Genomic DNA, 15,696 nt, shown 5'->3' with positions numbered 1-15,696 from the left:
TGCTATAATCTGAAATATTGATATATTCATTTGAAGAATATTTACTGAACAACATAAAAACGGAGGCTTGCTGCTATTCATCTAAACTGTAACATGCACTTATTTCACATCTATTCTACCTCTAATTATAGCTAATAAAGGCTTGCAAAGTTTGGGGTTTTTCTACTTTTAATTTTGGCGGCTTCTGATTTTTTTTTACATTTTGGAATAGAATATAATAAAGAAGGGATTTAAGGACATTAATGTTAATAGTATTTTGTTATAAATAAGCAGCACTTACCAGAAGATGGGTGACCAGTGTGTGACGTCGTAAAACTGCGTTAATAAAAAATCAAAAAAATCAAATTATGAACATATGACCATTTTTATTGTGTCGATGAAGTAACATATAGTATATAGTTATTGTACCACACGATAATAGCATTATACCCTGATACAGTTTTAGTTATATCCTAACAAACATTTACTAAATTAATACAGGCATACGTTACCATTTTACCTGGAACGCCAATGTAGGCCCATTTCAAAGAATACCATGGTAATGTCATTGTACTTTTTATGGTTTATTTGTTAATTCTTGTCTTACTGTTACTATTGGAAACGGTGGGAAAGAGCATTTAACCTTAACTTAAAGGGGGGGTGAAATGCTGTTTCATGCATACTGATCTTTTTACACTGTTAAAGACTTGGAATCCCATACTAAACATAGACAAAGTTTCAAAAGTTAAGGTGGACGTTTGATGGGAGTATTTCTTTGTCAAAAATACTACTTCCGGTTAGTCATAAGTTTCGGCAAGTTTTTTGAGATCATGCGTCCCCATTGACGTTAGTGGGGGCGGAATTTCCTTGTATGGGCCTTACGGACAATTCTACCGGAAGCGCGTGAGAGAGAGCGAGGGAGAGAGCGAAAGCAACAGGCTATGCCCATCAAAACGCTGGTTTGTAGGATGCTGGACAGGTGACAATTACACATAGCACATAACAATGTCACCAAAAAAGTGGGTTTTTGGTTGCCAGACCAAGACAGTCCTGCACAGATTCGCCAAAAACCCCGCGTTAAGGCAACAGTGGATGTAATTTGCTTTTCCGGATCAGCAACTGAGTTGCGCGAATGTTTATATCTGTTCGCTGCATTTCGGTGCCGACTGTTTCATAAACAAGGCCCAGCTTGACGCCGGCTTTTCCAATCGCCTAATGCTGAAGGATGGAGCAGTCCCAACGATAAAGGTCCTAACGTTAGAACCGCAGGCTGTGAGTAAGAGTGCTTCAAATGTCTGTGTCTTTGCCTATGCTCATCAAGTAGCCCAAACATGATCACGTATAGTTAATTGATCAATGGAGCATGCGATGTGTAGTGCGTGTACATTTGTTTAGCTGGCCACTATATGTGTAACTTTATGTTTGTGTATTGTAAAAGCACTCCAAACAACAATACACAAAGGGGGGAAATATGTTGAACTAAATAAGCGCGCTTCTTCATTCAAATGCGCTACTATTCCGTGTCTATCTATGTAAACACTAGCCTGCGGTGCAAAACCAGTCCGCTTACTAACGTTACAATTGTCTACACAAACCACGCGTAAACACACAAACACACGTGCACAACTGCACTTCCCACATGTACACCTTCAAAGACAAAAATACGACGATATAATTCAAGTATAAATATGTAAATAACACAAGCCGCTAAGCATATTATATAGTTAGTGTATAACTTGTAACTTACCACATACAGACGTCCTGCTCTAGTCGTTTTTGCTGCTGCTCCTGTTCAACTGCAGCCTCTGGGTCTGATTCCGGATCATAGATGTATGGCTGTATCTGATTAAAAGCCATATTTTTTTTTTGAATAAAGTTTTTTTACCGCTGTTAGGGATGACGCTCGACTCAACACACAGCGCGCTGCTGCACACGTCATTATTTAGCTCCGCTCACACGACACGCCCCCACCCGCTCGGCTTTTTTCGGAAAGACTCGGAACAGCGCATCTTTCTTATATAATTATTAAAAAAATAAAGACTTTTCGGAGATATGCAGGATGCAATGCTACTCTATAGGTACTCAAGATTGACATGACACTGACTGAAACTGAGTGTTTCACCCCCCCTTTAACTTACCTACTTCAGAGTCGATCAAGGTGCACTAGGTGTTGAACTTAATTAAGATCTCCGTTGCTGGAAAAACACGATGTTTCGATGGATTGTATTGTATGTAAATATCCTACTTTTGCGGTGATATATTAAGTTATATTTCCCGAGTTATAAACTATTTAGTTACTGTTTACGTTACACAGTGAGAAGATGTTCCAAACGAATCATTCCAGCGCGTGGCTGAGCAGCTGTACATGTCCAACGGACCGATTCATTGAAAAGAACCGAGTCAAAAAGAGAGATTCATTTACAAACGGACATCGATTCGCTAGTGTTTTTTGTTTTGTTTGTTTTGTTTTTTGTTTGTTTTTTGTTGTTGTTGTTGTTGTTGTTGTTGTTGTTGTTGTTTCGTTTTAATAATATTCTGTATATTTTGTAGGCCTATATCATCCGCACTTTTGAGTTCGATAGCACCACCTTTTAGGCCTATAAAATTGATTTTATTTCGACCATTTTTTATTTTTTAGTTTAACTTTACTTTTTTTTTAGCTATAGCCTAGTTATGCTAGCTGCCCAGAAGTGAACTATGAGACCCAAATCCTATCCTAAATTCTCTGAAATTGTTTTGACTGTTTATTGACCTTTATCATCTAAAAATAAATGTTCATAATTGGTTCAGAATCACGCATGTGAAAAGTAAATATGGCACCCCAGTCCCGTAGAGCTGGCCCTGTGCCAAATCTATAAAATCCACCCTTCTTTTTTCCCTTGGGTAAACATAAGAGGGGTTTACTGTACTTTTAATATAATGCTCTGTCATATGAAACAATGCTTCACAGAGACAATAGTCCAGAGATTTTTCTGGCCTATTTCAGCCTATTTCAGTTCACTGTTCAATTACTGCTGAATAGAGGTAAATAAGACTATAACTTTTATATTCACCATATCTTGGATATGTTTATCCATGGTGTAATTAAATTTGGAATTTTTTTTTTTTTTTTTTTTTGCATGTTATATTAACGCAAACATAATTTATCCATGTATAGTTTAAACCAAATAAAGTAAACTTCTATTTTACCTAAATGTGTTGAATGCATTTAATTGTATGCACTGATATTAATGAATGAAATGACAAAATGTTCTAGAATGCTACATTAGTTTAATTTAGAAAATTGAGCAATCAGCTCATGATTCTTTTTTCAATTTAACATAGATTTAATGTAAAATTTAATCAAGACATATGTTATACTTATTTAAATGTGTTTATGGTCCCATTTAAAGGTATATTAAAAATGTAAAAAAAAATTAAATAAGTGAAAGTCAGGTTGGGTGCTAAAGCTACTCAAAAAACTTAACATAATCTAACCTAATCAAACAATGTTAAATGCTTGTACTGGACAAGCATTACTGTTCACAAGCAAAGAAGTGAAAGCAACAGGGACAGAAAAGTGATCCTGAGATAAGGAACACATGGCTGTTACATGTGCTGCTGTTATGTTTTCAGTTGTTATTTAACTTCATTATCATTCACACACCAGTATGACTTTTATTGACAGTTCCAGTATTTAAAAGGGTAAATAGGTATCACACACTGCACTGCAACAGGTGCAAACATTTCAAGACCCAAAGGTAGGAGCTCTCGGGTGAGAAAGTACTTGAGGTTACCAACTCATTTATTTGTGCTTTAACATTCTCATCTCATGTGAGACTCTCTACTGATTTTGCCAAGTAAGACATGTTCCTGGATCAACATATTTTGTAGACACTGGAACAATATTCCTGTCAGAAAATGTAGTCTTAACACTATTTAATTTAAAATCAACAGCACATGCTAACAAAATGTATTTAGCAATACATAACTTATATTAAATGAACAAGTAAGATATTACTAGTCACTCACTGGCTTTAGCACAGCAAAGAATCAATCTACTCTTCAGCACAATAGTAACCACAAAAACTTCAACATTACAGAAACAGTTTTAAAGGTGCAATGTGTAGTATTTACATGAGGATCTATTTACATAAATGTAATATAATATGTTTTCAGTGGTGTACAAAGACCTTACATAATGCACCCTTATGTTTTTATTTCCTTAGAATAAGCCATTTCTATCTACATACACCGCGTCCCTTAAAGTGAAGTCATCGTTTCGCGGAACCATGTTTCTACAGTAGCCCTAAACGGACAATGCTCCACAGAGTGCTAGCTACTCTCTACTGTCTCAGGGGACATCTTTGTCCTGTATTGGCCACCGTAGCTTCTCTATGTGCTTCGAAAGAGAGAGGTGAGCAGTGGGCAATTGCAATTCACAACCTCACCACTAGATGCCACTAAAATGTACACAGTGCACCTTTAAATGTCAAACATATCAACATTAAACATTAAAATGTTTTTCCCTGCGCTAAACACAAATAAATGAACACTTAATTTCAATATTTATTTCACCTTATACAGTCCTATGCCAAGCATGCTGGGAACTAGAAATCCACTGCCCAATTTTGTTAAAGGTGCCCTAAAATGAAAAATTGAATTAACCTTGCCATAGTGAAATAATAAGAGTTTAGTACATGGACATCACAAACTGTGAGTCTCAAACATCATTGCCTCCTACTTCTCGTGAATGACAAACACCACGGAAAAATAAGTGATTCTCAACATAACGCCAACTGTGACAAGCATTGGGGATCATTTGTATGTACGCCCCTAACATTTGCATTTGTCCAAACATGTTCATTGTCAGGCGGAACTGACGGAGCCGAATCTTTGGGACTGCATAAACAAGAGACACTCGAGGGATAGCAAAAACGGCTGCTCTCATGGAGACATGTCATGCTCCAGGCTGTTCAGGAGACGGAAGGACTTTTCATACCCTTCGCACAGATAAAAAATGTCAACAGTCATGGTTAAAGTTAATTATAATCGGATACCACAACAAGTTCATTCAAGATCGTTCGTTTGTTCGGCAAATTTCAAGCAAGCTTCGCTCAGTCTTAAACTAAGAAAAAGGCAATTACAACTGTATTCCTGCAAGCAGTAGCGATTTTATCCACTTATTGACTGTTAAAACCATTTCTGATTAAATTAAAAGTTTCTTAGAGACAGCATTGTCTAGATGACACAAGATGCTAGTACAGTAATAATAGGAAACACCAAGTACCATACAAAACTATAGTGTGTCTAATGACAAAGGTTAATATTATTAACTGTAGATTTTTTGCTTACAGATCATTCACTCAATCCTTAAACGTCACCTTTTCCACCATATAAGTTAAAACGACTATTTGACAAGGATACTTAAAGAACTTAAATATTATGTTTTTGTATGCTTGTATTTCAGAGTACATCACAGTCACTGCATAGCCTACATTGTGACTAACGTTATAAACATGCAATATCATTGACGAAAAAAGACGAGTCTATAAATGGTTTTGTTTTGGGAAAGAAGCATGGACTTAATATGGACATAGTGTCCGTGACGTCACCTATAGGATTCCGATAAGCCGTTCTGAAGCTTAAAATAGGGGCGAGCTGGGCGTTGCCATCTTGTGAGCGAGTCATCGCGTGTCACTCCCGGTTAACAGAAAATGGGCAAAAAGACGTGATGTGCGCGAAGCTGAGGTGACGCAATGACTATAGACGGTATAAATGGCTATCCACTTGTAACCACGCCCTTAATTGAGCAGAACTTTAAGGCTTTATATAACGTAAACGAATGAGTTATAAAAAAATTCACCCCCCTCACAGTTGTCATGAAGATTAAAATTAGCCTTATAAGCCAAAACCACAATTTGTATCAGGCTGTAAACATGTTTTTTTCTGCTGTAAAGTTGAGAATTTTAACATGGGGCTCAATGAGATTCTGCTCCCTTCTGGAGCCTGTCTTTAGTGGCCAGTTAAGTAATTACAGTTTACATTACTTCCGTATTGGCTTCAAGAGAGATCGCGGGAGGTTGCCGCTTGGAAAGAAGATAGTTTGTGCGGCTGTCAGATATCAGTAATTTAAATCCCCCAAACAGAGCTTTTCTGTTAAAAGAACGGTATACTATCCAGTGTTTTCACTAAACATGTACAGTCAACCATATGCACGCAAGCTCTTTCTCGCACGCAGATGATCTGAAAACACCAATAAACAAGTAGGCTGTATTTTATCAATCTCCATTTGAGATGGTCTGCTTAAAGTGTTGTGTCAGGACGGTCAGGACTCACGAGCCGCTTCGCTGAACAACTGCACTGCTGTGAGCTGCTGAAATAAGCCAATCAGAGCAAAGCTCAACATTAATATTAATGACTCTTCCAAATAAGGGAAAAACAGAGAATTACATCCTAGGGACAATTTATATGGTTGTAAATGGACCTGTAAAACTGTATCTGGACAATTTTTGCCCTTAAATAAGCCAAATACCCTCTAGATATCAGAGAACAATTTAACATATTGTTTCAAATCATTCTAGGGCACCTTTAAGTTACTACAACAATGTTGTTTAAATTACAGATGATATTACGTTGATGTAATGATCAACAACGTCAACAGAACTCTACAAAATAATGTTTGCAACTTAAAAGGTTTTTAACTTGTAACCATGCATTTATTTAAATTGTGGTAACAGGTCCCCTAAATTACTTTGCATAAACTTGCCCCTTAAATCTAATTGGTTGATTGGAATGTTGTTCCAGAATGTTGTTTATCAGGAACATACTTGGTGAAATCACATTCACCCTCCATTGAAGATTGGAAAATACATTAGACAACATTTTATAACATGAAATAAATATCCTCAAGATCCTCAAATGAAACTTGGAGTATAGGTAACAATTTACCTGTGATTTATTGTCTATAAACCCAGTTCTCTAAAATAAAATCATATGGCCCTTGGCAGTTTTATTTGAAGGTTACAATGCAGAGAGATTAAAAAATATCATATTTACACCACATCTAATAAAAGCAGTGCTCTTTTTTAAGGCTAAGGCGATAAATTAGATCGAATAAACCAAACAGAAAAAAGTATATTAAAACACTAATAGAGCATGTTGCATTTGCTTTCAAAACAAAAGCTCCCAAATCAATGAGTGTCTTCTTGCGACACAAATGTGCAATAGGTTTCGAACACAAGGCTTAGAGGGTGTAAAGCTCATTAGTTAGTTTCCCTAGCGAGGCTGATTCAGGCATGACTTTGGGATTAGACGGCTTCTGGAATGCTATTGTCAAAGCAGCCTCTGAATCTGAAGGAACACTTGGATGTGTCCAGGTCTTTCTATGCATACAAACTCTAAAGATATACAGCATACTCTCGTTTGACAGAATAAGGAGTGTCTCAAAATTAATGAAGTACAAGCCGTTAATCTGATTCTCGATTATGCTTGTCTATATATAGATATTTCATTAAACATGGACATCATCCTTCTGGCTTTCTCTCTTCAAACAGTGTATCATTTTAGATGATAATATTGAAATTAAAGGGGAAAAACCTATTTGCCATTTTTAGCAGGCACAATTCACCCGAAAGCAACTTTTAACCAGTTGCTTTGAAGGAATGAGGTTATCTGCCTTTCTCAATAGCACAATGCTCCTGTTCACACATCACATGCTGGATGATTTGCTCAGACAAAACTTTTCAAACACACGCATGCAAAGATGGCAACAATTATTTAATGACTGTGTTAATGGGCCCATTAAACAAATGATCATATCAACCAATGGTGCAGCTTTCCTGTAAATGCATATGCATTTCAATTGACCTGGAATGGCTTGTGTTTAAAGTCGAGATGTTTAAAATGCATGAAGCTCTGATCAAGACTGCAATTAATTTTGACATTATTACCAGGCTGTTGAATTTAAAGCAGGTGTTCTTTTCCTATTTATCCTCCAGAACATGTTTTTGCTCTCTTATCTACTTCTCTATTATCTATTACAGGCAGCATCTATTTACCAAGACTCACAATGAGATCATTCCTCAAATAATAACTTACAAACTCATAGAGATAAGAAAATATGCCTTCCTTGTCGGATAAGCAAACCACTCAAAAAGTGACAATGTTTAATAGTCATTCATTTATTTTTCAGGGACAGTTCTCACAAAAATGAAAACTAGCCCATGATTTATTCATCCTCAATTCGTAGGTGTATATAACGTTCTTCTTTCAGACGAATACAATCAACTGCTAATCCAAGCTTTATAATGGCAGTGTTTCTGTTTCCGTTTTGAAGTCCATAAAAGTGCATCTATCCATTATAAATGTACTCCACAAAGTGATGTGTTTGTGTGGTCACTGCCATTCAAGCTTGGAAGAGCCAGGATATTTAATATAACTCTGATTGTATTTGTCTGAAAGAAGAATGTCATATATACACCTGAACTGAAGGTGAGTAAATCATGGGCTAGTTTTCATTTTTGGGTGAACTATCCCTTTAAGACCGTTATATAAATTTATGTTAGACGGTTGCACGTTATAACTTTTACACATTTCTATGTTTTGGTTTGTTTACATGATTTCTTGAGATCAAACCCACTGTCAACTGTCTCCCACCAGGCGAATTGGTTTGGACGTGCAGAACGTGAAGATTAGTTGGCAGTAGTGCAGACAGACTCGTCTTATCTGCTCTCCTGGGATTTAATTGCTGCTCATTTTTTTCTTTGTCCTGTTTCGTGTGCTTAGGTTTGACTGTGGACAACTGACAGTTTGCATTAGTGTTCAAGTTGCAGTGTGATCACACAACACAATTAATAAATACTAACACGATTGCAAATCAACTCTAATCTAATCTCTAATCTCAAAACTAACTACAATGCTTTCTTAGTTTTTGCACTGTAAATCCTTTTTATTTTAGAGACTTTTACTGTCAGCTCAGGAGGATGATGCTCAATTGATACTCATTTCACAATCACTTTAAACATCGTAATTGGTTCAATCAATTGTGTCCTAACTTAATAAAAGTCATATTATATAGCAAGCTTGGTAGGATTTATGATTCAGGAAGTTTTAGTGTCACCAACCCTGTTTATCTCAATCAACTGATTCGAGCACGCAAACTGCCTTTAAAAACCTGTGAAACGTGATTCCATGTTTTGCTCACTCTTGCCGTGAACAGAAATAGCCGCAATGAGGTAATGTGTGCAGCGGTGTTGCTCCATGCGCGCGGAAGGGGATTGGTCGCGCGCTTCAGGTCCACGTTTTGCACGAGCGCAGATCCATACGTTTGTGGCAAGCCGTTTTAATATTTATTTCAGTACAAAAGTACACTGAAACATTTTTGTTGCTGTTGTTGTAGAATTGTTTTTATAAGTAATATGTGACCCTGTCTGTGAAAACCCTCCTAAAGTCATTTTTTTGTGATTCACTGTTTTCTACATAAAATCATCCTACATAATGTAAAGAACATTCTGTTAAAATATAACCTTAATATCTCTAATATTAACTGAGTATGGCTATGTTCACAAAATCATGTTTTTGAGAAATTCCAATGTAAAAACAAGCTTATTTTTAAAACTGCAACACATTTGATGCATAATTATCCTGCATATGAGCCATATACCACATTAAAGCTGAGATTCTCCCATTTTCAGTGATATAAGACACATTTATGGGAAAATTCTTAAAGTTTTGTAAAACAGGCCTATTTATTATGATGCGTATATCCAAAAAGCACAAAACCATTCAAACGAATTGGGGGTACAAGTGCTTGATTGTAGCAACAATTACCAAGTCGATTAATTGAAATTATTTGTATAACTTTATTAATAAAATTAAATATCCATGGAAAAAGTAATTAATATATAAAACAATTAATATATTACATTTCAGTAGAAAATCTCTAACTTAAATTATTTTACTCGGCTACATTGAGCTCCAGTACAGTACTGGAGTAAAAATAAAGAGAAGGATAGTTCACCCAAAAATGAAAATTCTGTCATAATTTATTTACCCTCATGTACCCTCAACCTGCACTTTCTTCTATAAACCCGGTTATATCATTATTCGGGGTAATTCCACCGAGATTAGTTTCGAAAAAGCTGTTTAAGCAATCAGCTATTTTCTGTTCCTGCTCGCGTTTAAGCGCTGCCATGTCAAATAGCCTAGATAACTTAATTCATTAATCCAGTGTATCCCACTGACCTTTTTTCAGTCATGGCGCCCTTTGAAAATGTTCTAAATTTTGTGGCACCCCCTCGCATAGGTTACGCCAGGAGTGTAACGGTACAGATTACTCACAATTCGGTTTTAGGTTTTAGGATCACAGTTTTAGGTTCACGGTTTCTGTATGGTTCGGTATTTGCTATGTTCATGGAAAAAAGGACTACTCTCAAATAAAAATAAAGAAAATAAGAACAAATAACTTAAATACAAGCAGCAGCACAAATAATTACTATTGAGCAAAGATAATAAAATAATGCTTTTTTCTTTTCTTTTTAGGTCTAACATTAGTTTTAGGTAAATAAATTGAATAAAGTAATCAAATGAAAAATTACTGCATATTTAACTGTTTAAATTAAATATCAATCCTTATTAAACTTACAAAAGCTATTCAATCAAGAGCAGTGAGTGATTTCTTATCATCTTTGACATTAAACAGACAGCTGTAAAGTTTACTGCTCCTTTAAGACCCAGGGGTGTCGCTTTCTCAACTGTATGTTCACTTAAGGCATATTCAGACTATGTCTGCTTGGATACTCATCAAGATGGACATGTTGACATAGGCTACTTCTTGTGTGAGTTTGTTCGTTCAAGCGCAAGACTTGAAAGAGAACTCAATAGTTGCGCGCTGAGACGTGCAAGTGCACGCTTTCGGATTACCGCACAAAGACAAATCTTCTCACATCGTGATCGCACGTGAGTTCTCAATCGCATCTTCTGGCTCTACATCCGTATTTATATTCGAAGATACAGCAGCACTCACATGCATTGAACAAAGTGTACTAAGAGAGACCGTTTGCCCACGTTTTTCTTTTATTATCGCTGTTGTTGTAATGTATAACTGAGGAGCCAGCACGTGCAAAGTGCGTGCTGAAATCTTTTACGCGGCACCCCGCGCACCCCGGTTGGGAAACACTCCATTAATCTGACGCACCAGCATCCACAACATGTTTTAAATTGACACATAGCAGGCCTAATATGACTTTAAATTAAGATGGTTATTATTGGCACAATGTTGAGCTACAAAACAAAGAAGAAAATACTAAAATATTGGTGATGAAACGAAAATATCTTACCAGACATCTGAACCCGGCTTAAGCCGCAATGCCCTGACTGCCGCTCGTGCCGATTGATAATAATGTCTTTCTCTTCTTAATGGTAAAAAAATAAGTTCCTGAACCGGTCTATCATACGAATCAGCTGGTGTTGTTGTGATGAAAACCCCCTGAGATGATTAAAATCAACGTTTAGGGAACCCGCATCCGATATTTTTTTTTGTGCAAAAGTATAAAGTGTAGTGTCAATAAAATCACTAATTTCAGTATTTATAATGTTATGAATTAAAAATTGAGCATTGTATCTCAAACCCCTTGGTATAATTTATCATTTACAGCAATAAACACAAAGTACGTATTTTCGTCATTTTTATGGCTATTGCACTTTGACGATCAAAATCTCATAATTAAATTTTGCTACTTTAGCCGGGGTTTCACAGACAGGGTCACATATTACTACTAATTAATATTAGATATGGAGCCCCACAAGTAAATAGTGCGCACGATTTACTAATTTGTTCCTTCGATTTATAAATCATGAGCACAATTTACTATTACGTTCCTTTGATTTGCTAAATAGTACAGTCAATTTACTATTTAATTCCCTCAATTTGATAAACTGTCCACATGATTTATTAATTTGTTCCCTTAATTTATAAATTGTGCGCACTGTTTATTAAATTGAGGCAAATAATTATTAAATTGTGTGCATTATTTATAAAAAAAAAAGTTACTCAAAGCCCTGCTTTTCTCCGATTAAGATACTTTGCAAAAATGTCACTGCAGACATTATTTTCAGCTAGTTACTACTACACTACTTACTGTGCTCAGTTATACAGTAACTGAAATAAATAAGCACAAGTCAAACTGCCATACCAAACAAGACCAGGAAGATGCCAAAGGACTGGATCAATGCAGAATTATTAGGGGGGGGAACAACACACTCAGTTTCAGTCAATTTCATGTCAATCTTGAGTACAAATCATGATTTGGTTTATGGACTATATGTGACTAAACGTTAACAGTTGCAAATGGAAAGGTTTTGCACATCAGACTAGTGTTTACATAGAACAACAATGGAATAGTAGCGCATTTCAATATAGAAGAGCACTTTGTGTGAACAAAGTGGTTAAATATGAAATAATTCATATTAATATAAAAGGTTAATACACTGTAAAAAAATATTTAGAAAAAAGTTACCTGGTTGCCTTAAAATTTTGAGTTCATTGAAATTAACATTTTGAGTTGATACAATGAAATTTTTTTGAGATTCAACAACCTTTATTAAAATATTATTAAAAGATAATTAAAAATTGTGTGTTTTATATGTGATGATGCAGTGAAACATGCCAAATAGTGCTATTTTCATGATTTATCCATTTTTTTATGAGGTTCAGATAGAATAATATTTTGAGTTTCTATTTATTAAACAAATTTCCTTCATTGTATCAACTCAATTTTTTAATTTCAATAAACTCAAAATCTTAAGGCAACCAGGTTACTTACTTTTTTAAGTTAAACCAACAAAAAACAACAAAAAATGTTTTACAGTGTATGTTTGAATATTCGGTTTAATATGAAATAATTAATTTAGTTCAACGCCTATAGTGGTCAGCTAAACAAATGTGTTTAAACACACCATACATCACATTCTCCATTGATAAATTAACTATGCACGATCATGTTGTTTACTGATGTGTATGCAACGATAACAAACATAGACATTTGAAGCAGTTTTACTCACCGCCTGCTTCCAATGCACGACGATGAACCTTCATGAAAAACACACTTCTTTGCTGACATTGTTTATTTGGTGAAGTGATGTGACAGCAGTGCAGCCGGCTCTTTCCGAGCAAAGCGCATTTATGGGCATGCACTTGCTCTCTCGCTTAGTCGAGCACGCCCTTCCGGGAGAACAGCCCCTGCGGCCCGTACAAGGAAATTCTGCCCCATTTAACATCACACAGACCCATACTCGGAAAAAAAAAAAACGCTTTGAAACTTGTGAGAAACCGAAAGGAGTATTTTTGACACGGAAACACATCCAACTTATTTTTTTAATTTGTCCATGTTTAGCATGGGAATCCATGTCTTTAACAGTATGCATGAAAGAGCATTTACAAATGAAAAGTAAAAACATTCTGAATATGTGGAAACTCAGTAATCGGAAGGCGGGTATAGTCAAAGTTTGTTGGAAGAGGAACGGTTTACATGATAAAACGGCTTGCCACAGGCTTGAGTGTAGTCAGATTGAAGGTTGGCTTTGCTCCGCCCATGGCTTGATTGTATATGAGTGCTGACCGAGTAGCATGCAGCAGTTTTTTTCGTGATGTTTTTGATGCGGAGGCTGGCGCTGAATGCGGTCTGTGTTTGGAGAGCATACGCTTTTTATTGACTTGGATTAGGAGGGATTGTAAACTCTTTCATCTCTGGGATTGTCAGTTACTTTTTTGCTGTTGCCGACTGCGGTGGTGCGACGCACTCAGCAGATTTAAGCAGAGAGGTAAAGGTTACAAAGTTTAACCTGCTTAATAATGTTCATGACACAGTTAGACGCGTGCGTGTTTACTCGTGCATGTTGCACACAAGCTTCGTTTAGCGTTGAACTATTTATAAACCAAATCATTATGCGCTTTGCAAGTTTGCAGATTTATCGGCACTGTTTTTAACTACGCGATTTTTTTTATATATTAACTTTTATATTAACTTTTACTAACTGTTTTCCAGGGGAATGGTAGACCGAATGATGGCAATGAATCATGGACGGTTCCCAGATGCTGTGAATGGGCATCAGCACTCCGCGCGCAGGATGGGAATGGGACAGTTTTCCAACGCGCTTCCACAGCAACAACATTACAACGTTATCATGGGGGATCACATGCATTACGCGGGAGGGAATGTAAACGCAAACCACGGGATCCGGCATTCAATGCCCTCTGGGAATAATATAAACGGAGGGATCCCCAATGGCAACTTGCCTGCCCGCTTTAACTCCCAGTTTGTCGGACAAGGGCAGCAGCTCGCTGCCAGCATGCAGTTGCAGAAGCTCAACACGCCTTACTACAGTCACCACACGCATCCTTCCCATCATCACCATTACATGCACGAACTGCACCCCGCAAGCCACCAGTTAAACGGGACAGGACAGCAGTTCCGAGACAGTAACGCTAAGCAGAACACGTCTGGGGTTCCTCTGCCTGGCCACCACATGCCTGCAGCAATGCTGCCCCCCAACGTTATCGACACGGATTTTATTGACGAGGAGGTCTTGATGTCACTGGTGATAGAAATGGGCTTGGACCGAATAAAGGAGCTGCCAGAGCTTTGGTTGGGACAGAATGAGTTCGATTTCATGACAGACTTTGTTTGTAAGCAACAGCCCAGCCGAGTGAGCTGTTAATCTCACGACTTTCCCCCTTTTTTTGTTCATTCTCTGGCTTTGTCCTTTTTTTATGAGACTGATATTACTGGTGTTTTCTCAGATCCATAAAACACAGGGTTCCCACAGTTCTGGATAAACCAGGGACTTTTAAAAATTGTGATTTCCAGGCCTAAAAAAGTCATGGGGATAATAAAATAGTAAATGGTCATGGGAATTTGTAGTCAATATAATTAAATTTTTATTTCTATTAATAATAAAGTAGGGTGAATTCAGGGTGATTGAGGCACTTTTTCCAAGTAATCTCAATGACAAAGTGTCCCAATCACCCTGAATTCACCCTATTTCTTAAAATGAATCCTTCAAATCACAACTGACTAGAAAAGTCATATTCGTGTCAATTCAGTGGTCAGGAAGTGTGGGAACCCTGAAATCCAAACGATAGCATAGCCATGGAATTAAACCATTCGAGAGTAAACGTCTATCAGCTGGTTCACGCCGTTGCGTAACACAAATGGATTTGTTTTGCATGAGGATGGTCGGACACCCAAGAGTCATGCTATGCATCACATACGCAGGGGCTGGAGAGTGAGAGAAGCAAAGAAAGCCCGGTCTGTTCAGTATTAATGTAGCAGACAAAAAAACTTTTTAAAAAAAATCATGTTTTGTTCCTTCAGACCTCCAGTGATATCAGATGTCAGTGAATGCATATTCTAAATAATGTTGGTGGTTATGTGACATGATTGTAGATAATAGTGTGTAATTGTCTCAATCAGCAATGTACTATAAACTTTAGTGGCCATATTTACCAGAACCCTGTGCTGCTCGGAGATTCACTGAACTGTGAGCAGATGCTTCAAGTTGTTCTTCTCTCCACCCTTTCGACATCTACTCCGGCCTATGTTGCCTCCATGATGCTTGTGTGTATATCAGAGCCTAAAAAACATCTATTGAAGTGATATGAATGTGAGCGAGAGTGCGCGTTTACCGGGTTGCTCTATATGGTGTATCGAAAAGACATTCCTGATCCTGAATGTCATC

The 15,696-nt window shown here is 36.9% G+C and overlaps 1 protein-coding gene across 1 annotated transcript; it reads left to right on the top strand.

The window, feature by feature from the left end:
* Positions 1-13,577: 13,577 nt before the first annotated feature.
* Positions 13,578-15,302, top strand: cited2 (Cbp/p300-interacting transactivator, with Glu/Asp-rich carboxy-terminal domain, 2). Its single transcript, XM_067418653.1, has 2 exons — positions 13,578-13,779; positions 14,004-15,302. The coding sequence occupies exon 2, from the start codon at positions 14,008-14,010 to the stop codon at positions 14,674-14,676; it is 669 nt and encodes a 222-aa protein (XP_067274754.1). The 5' UTR covers positions 13,578-13,779; positions 14,004-14,007; the 3' UTR covers positions 14,677-15,302.
* The last annotated feature ends 394 nt before the right edge of the window (positions 15,303-15,696 follow it).

The sequence above is a fragment of the Pseudorasbora parva genome, chromosome 15 (assembly GCF_024679245.1).
Source record: "Pseudorasbora parva isolate DD20220531a chromosome 15, ASM2467924v1, whole genome shotgun sequence".
Lineage (NCBI taxonomy): Eukaryota > Metazoa > Chordata > Actinopteri > Cypriniformes > Gobionidae > Pseudorasbora > Pseudorasbora parva.
Note: the sequence above shows the minus strand (reverse complement) of the source record. Positions and strands in the feature narration are given on the sequence as shown.